Raw genomic sequence first — 5,367 nt, 5'->3', positions numbered from 1 at the left:
CCCACGGACGACACAGCACGGTGGGCCCTCTGTGCGGACAGCCGGGGCGGGACACAGCCCACGGACGACACAGCACGGTGGGCCCTCTGTGCGGATAGCCGGGCCCATGGATGACACAGCCCACGGACGACACAGCACGGTGGGCCCTCTGTGTGGACAGCCGGGGCGGGACACAGCCCACGGATGACACAGCACGGTGGGCCCTCTGTGCGGACAGCGGGCCCATGGATGACACAGCCCACGGACGACACAGCACGGTGGGCCCTCTGCGGACAGCCGGGGCCACGGATGACACAGCACGGTGGCCCCCCTGTGCTGACAGCCGGGGCGGGACACAGCCCACGGACGACCCATCAAGGGTTCAGCTCCCGTGGATGGTATGGGGGGCCCTCCCCTTACTGTTGATGGCCAGTGCTTGCGCAGCACCTGTGGATGGCATGGGGGGGCCCACGGGGACCCTACCCCACTCTGAGGGCCCGTACGGGCTTGGTGCCACCACCGCCGGTAAGGAGCCCCCACCAGAGCTGAAGCTGATGAGGGCCTTCTTCATGCCAGCCCCTCCCCTAAGCGGTCATCTCGCTGGGAGTCTACACAGATACCAGGGCTGGGCGGGCCACACCTGGTCCAGGGCTGGAGCGAGACTGGGCAAGCTGTGTATGAGCCCATCAGGCCATCGACTGGCCAAAGCTCCAGGGACAGGGCAGCCGGGGAATAAGGAGCCCAAGCTAGTGGTGAAAGGAGCAGATCTGGAAAAGGAGAAGACGGCAGAACTTTCTGGAAAGAGAATGGAGAGACAGGCTTGACCCAGGAGGGAACCTGATGGTGAGGGTGGGGACCGGAAGGGGCTGCAGAGATGTGGGGGACACGGAAGACTCAGCTGAGGTGCTGCGTCAGGGCAGGGCTAACGGGGACCCACCTGTGGACACGGGCCTCATAGTGTGGCACTTGGAACAGGGAGCCGCCCCTCTCCAGGAGTACCAGCGCCAGCTGGGCAGTCAGGGCCCCATTGGCCACCTGGGCGACAAGCAGAGGGGAGGGCATCCCTCTGAAAGAGGGGCCTGGGGGCTGTTTGAGGATGGGGGGTTCACTCTGCTCCTTTGGAAGGACTGAGAGTGGGACCTGTCACTGCCTGTGTTTCTCTCTGGGCCACCTTGCACCTGAGGGAGGACCACAGGCCAATGAGAATCTCCACTTTGGCCAAACAGAGGATAGTGGGGCCTGGGAGAGGGGTCCTGGCTGGAGATCTTGTCCAACCCTTGGAACAGGAGGGGTCAGGAGCTAGGTGGACCACCCGGACCAGGCAGGGAGGACAGCAGGGTCTGCAGGGTCAAGGGCAGCCCCTGGGGTGGAGGCCCACCTGGGTCACCTGGGTGAAGAACACTGGGAGCAGCACGGGTACCGCCGCAGCGCACTGGACCACGCGGGCGCAGCCGGCCATGGGCTGCAGCAGGCGGTGCAGTGGGGCCAGCCTGGGGCGGATCATGGGCAGTGTCAGCACCTGTGGCCACCAAGGCCTAAATGTGGGGGCCAGTGCAGGAGGAGCCGGGCTCGGGAGGGGCTCCACGCCACACTGGGTGTGCAGACCAGCGGGGTCAGCGTCAGGGGCCTGGGCTGCCATCCCTGCATCCTGCCTGGCCCTCTCCCTGCAGGGTGCCTGACCAGCTCACAGCCCAGGAAGAAGGGCCGTGCTGGACATGGGGGTCCGTCAGACGAGGATGGTGAGGGTGAGGGCCATCGTCTGCTGTCTCTGAGGCTGGGAGGGGCGGGTAGCTGACCCTCCACCGCCATGGCCCCGACCCTACACGCAAGCACAGTCGCACACACGTGTCCACATTCACAGATTCACCTCTCCGTGGCATTTTCTGACATACACGTGTCCACACGCTCAGGTTCACACACCCGCGAGATTCTCACACGCACCTTCACACACCAGATTCACATGTTCATGAGATCCTGACACGTGCACACCACAGGTTCAGTCGCTCCGACTCGGATGAGTTCAGGTTCAGGTTCACACGGAGATTCTCACACTCATGTCCCCCCAGGCTCACACCCCCCCCCAAAGCACATTGCCCCCCCGGGCTCACGCCTCCCCAAAGGCTCAAGTACCCTCCACCCCAGGCTCCAGCCCTCCTGCCAGGCTCACACCCAGGCCCTCACCTCTCAGGAGGACCACCCGCCTTGGTGCGCAGCAGGTACTGGAAGAGACCCTGGAACTGGGGGTCCCGGAAGCCCTCCAGGCAGCTGGTAGGCCTCAGGGAGATGTCCCAGGGCGGCCGCTCTGACAGTGCTGGTGACGACCTGGAGGTGGGGACGTGGCTCACAGAACAGGCATGGAGGGGGCTGCCCCTGCCCAGTGGGAGGACACATGGAGGCAGCTGCCCAGAGCAGAATGGGTGAAGTCTGGGGCCCAGGAGCCAGGTGGAAGAGGGGTGGCAGGAGCCCGCAGGAATGGCAGGGGCCCATGGGGGTGGGGGTCCAGGAGCACCTGAGCTGCAGGTCCAGGGCTGCGGTCAGACACGGCAGGTCCAGCAGGGCGTGGAGCATCTCCACCGCAGTGCTGGTGGTCACCAGTCCCGGGAGCAGGTCCACGAACTCCGCAGTGAGGGCCGGGCTGTGCCAGGCCAGGAGCTGTGGGTGGACAGAGGCTGGAGGCAGGGGCCACTGGAGTCCTCAGGAAAGGCGGAAGGCGTGAGGGTGCCTGCCGCCCCATCATCATGGACCCAGGGTATGCTATGTTCAGGCCAGGGGTCTGGCTGCCCCCGTCACTGTACCTGACCACCACAGGGACCCATTGTGACCCCATGTGGGTCAGCTTCACAGGCTCGTTTCACCAAAGTGTCCTGGTGGGCTCGAACCACCAACCTTCAGGTTAGGCAGGGCTGGAGCTTGCTCACATCACAGGGCCCTCCCCCAGGGTTGCGTCCATCCTACATTCTTCTGCTTTGTCCCCTCCACCGGCACGTCCTTCCACATGCTGTCCTGAGTCCCATCCACCGGTCAGACACGAGCCCCCACCCGCAGGCCCGCGGCCGGGCGCACGGGCGCACCTTGGCGGTGGGAAGCTCTGTTGCTCAGATGGCATGACCAGGCGGCCCTCCGCCCATGCTGGCCCTCACGGCTGTGTTGCTGTTGTGGTGCACCAGCCCTGGACCCCATGTGGGCACAGCTAGGCCTTGCTGGGCCCCCACCCTGGCACCCCCACCTGCCTTGAAAAGGTTGGGGAAGCTGAGCTGGAAGAGGCCCAGGTCCTGGCCGCAGAGGTGAAGGCTGTCCCTGCAGAACTGGACGAGCTCGAAGGCCAGCATGGGGCTGGGGAACAGCTCGGCCGGGACGCTGTCCAGCAGGTGCAGGCACACGGCCTCTGCATCCACCGCGGCCGCCTCCCCTGCAGGGACAGCCGTCAGGGCGCCTGGGCCCTGGACACCCATCCGACGTGCTGGGGAGTATACACGCCCGGGACGCCTGGCAAGGAACCCTGGGCGGCCCCGTCCAGCTCCCCTGTCCTCATGTCCCGTAACACCTCCCTGAGTGACAGTCATGTGGCCCCCCAGTCAGGGACACGCTGACGACAGACCAGGCTTCCCAAGGCCTCTCATCTAAGTCATGACCACCTGGCTCCCCAGCAGACTGGAAAGAAGACTCTAGACCCAAAGGATGGGAGCGGGGCAGGTGCTGCGTCCCCGGGGCCTCACCGTGGCCCAGCAGGAAGCGGGCAATGGGCAGCAGGGCCCGGGCCTGGGCCGGGTCTCCTCGCAGACGGCCCAGCAGAGACTTGAGGCAGGACAGGGCTCGGTACAGGAAGGATGCGTCCTGGCGACACAGCACATCCAGAAGCAGCACGGCCTCCACCAGGCACTGTGGGGTGAGGCGTCGGGGGCGGCCGTGGGCTGCAGGCCAAGGATGGGCGGACGGAGGACACGGGGAGGGGCCACGGGCCACAGCGCGAGGCCATGGCATAGGAAGGGCCCGGGGCAGGATCCAGGGCTCAACGTGGGGCCCAAGGTCGAGAGGCACTTGGGGATCAGAGGCAGGAGATGGGGCTCAGGGCTGGGTCAGAAAGCCGTGTGGACACGTTTGGGGTTTCCAGCTTGGGGGAGGGATATGGAGGCTGAAGGTGGGGAGCTGAAGGTTCAGGGTGGGGCACGGGGTGGACTCAGACATGGGGGGCTTGAAGCAGACACATGGGGTTCAGGACAGGGTACACGAGCACGGGATTCTGGGCAGGAACACGGGGCTCTGAGCTCCACGCAGTGTTGGGGTGCTGAGGGCAGGCCTGGGGGGGCACACTCACAGCCCTCTGCAGCTCTGCATCTCCTCTCCGCAGGGCTCCTGGGGTGGGGAGGGGCAGCATGAGGGGGTGGCTTCGCCCTAAAGCTCCCAGGCGGGGTGGGGAGCACCCCTCAGGACACAGTACAGCGCCCCTCCCGGAGACCGGTGAGGGGACACAACCCCCTGCTGCGGCGGCTGTCCCGGACAGCCAGGGTGCCGACAAGGGCCCCCACTCACGCCGGCTGCTCTGGTCCAGAAGGCGCTGGCAGTACTCAAAGGCCCCGGCCCGAAGCTGCTGCCGAGGGGGCAGGAGGCGGCTGGCAGAGGCACTGGCGGCAGAGAGCACGGACAGGGTGGAGCCCTCCAGTTCCGAGTGGTCATCTGCAGGTACACAAGGGGCAGAGGGTGGGCATACTGCTCACCACAGCACAGACCTGCCGGCCTGGCTCTGTCCCTGTGATGCCCCTAGTCCCACAGTGTCTGAGCTGTAGGCTGGTCAACAGGAAGCCTCCAAATGACCCATCAGCTCACTGCTGGGTGCAGAGGGCCCCCTCATACACGGCAGGTCTACGGTGACAAGTGTGGGACCAGCCACCAGTGCTGGACGACTGACCACGACGACCCTGGCCTGAACAGGGGACTCATGTCTGACAGAGGGTGCCCGGCCGTCCCCTGCAGGCCTGCACCGACTGGGGGGCTCACATCTGACAGAGGGGCCCAGCCATCCCCTGCGGGCCTGCACCGATTCTTGGGGGTGGGCTCAGGTCCGACGGAGGGGCCCGGCCGTCCCCTGCGGGCCTGCACCGACTGGGGGGTTCACATCCAATGGAGGGGCCTGGCCATCCCCTGCGGGCCTGCACCGACTGGGGGGCTTACGTCCGACGGAGGGGCCCGGCTGTCCCCTGCAGGCCTGCACTGACTCTGGGGGGGTGGGCTCAGGTCCGACGGAGGGGCCCGGCCGTCCCCTGCAGGCCTGCACTGACTCTGGGGGGGGGGGCTCACGTCCGACAGAGGGGCCCGGCCGTCCCCTGCGCGCCTGCACCGACTGGGGGGCTCACGTCCGACGGAGGGGCCCGGCCGTCCCCTGCGGGCCTG

At 66.6% G+C, this 5,367-nt stretch overlaps 1 protein-coding gene across 1 annotated transcript in view; it reads right to left on the bottom strand.

Annotated features, from left to right (window-relative positions):
- The window catches only part of AP5Z1 (adaptor-related protein complex 5, zeta 1 subunit), a 10,782-nt gene that overhangs the window by 987 nt on the left and 4,428 nt on the right, over positions 1-5,367 (bottom strand). The window contains exons 7-14 of the mRNA XM_006889747.1: positions 4,510-4,653; positions 4,295-4,332; positions 3,696-3,858; positions 3,210-3,388; positions 2,489-2,631; positions 2,161-2,301; positions 1,358-1,469; positions 917-1,014 (exon numbers count right to left, since the gene is read on the bottom strand). Of these exons, the coding sequence (XP_006889809.1) occupies positions 917-1,014; positions 1,358-1,469; positions 2,161-2,301; positions 2,489-2,631; positions 3,210-3,388; positions 3,696-3,858; positions 4,295-4,332; positions 4,510-4,653 (1,018 nt within the window). The remainder of the gene's footprint in view (positions 1-916; positions 1,015-1,357; positions 1,470-2,160; positions 2,302-2,488; positions 2,632-3,209; positions 3,389-3,695; positions 3,859-4,294; positions 4,333-4,509; positions 4,654-5,367) is intronic.

Source organism: Elephantulus edwardii, unplaced genomic scaffold, assembly GCF_000299155.1.
Source record: "Elephantulus edwardii isolate Elephantulus edwardi_28Jun2011 unplaced genomic scaffold, EleEdw1.0 scaffold00080, whole genome shotgun sequence".
NCBI lineage: Eukaryota > Metazoa > Chordata > Mammalia > Macroscelidea > Macroscelididae > Elephantulus > Elephantulus edwardii.
This window is presented reverse-complemented; position numbering and strand designations above follow the sequence as displayed.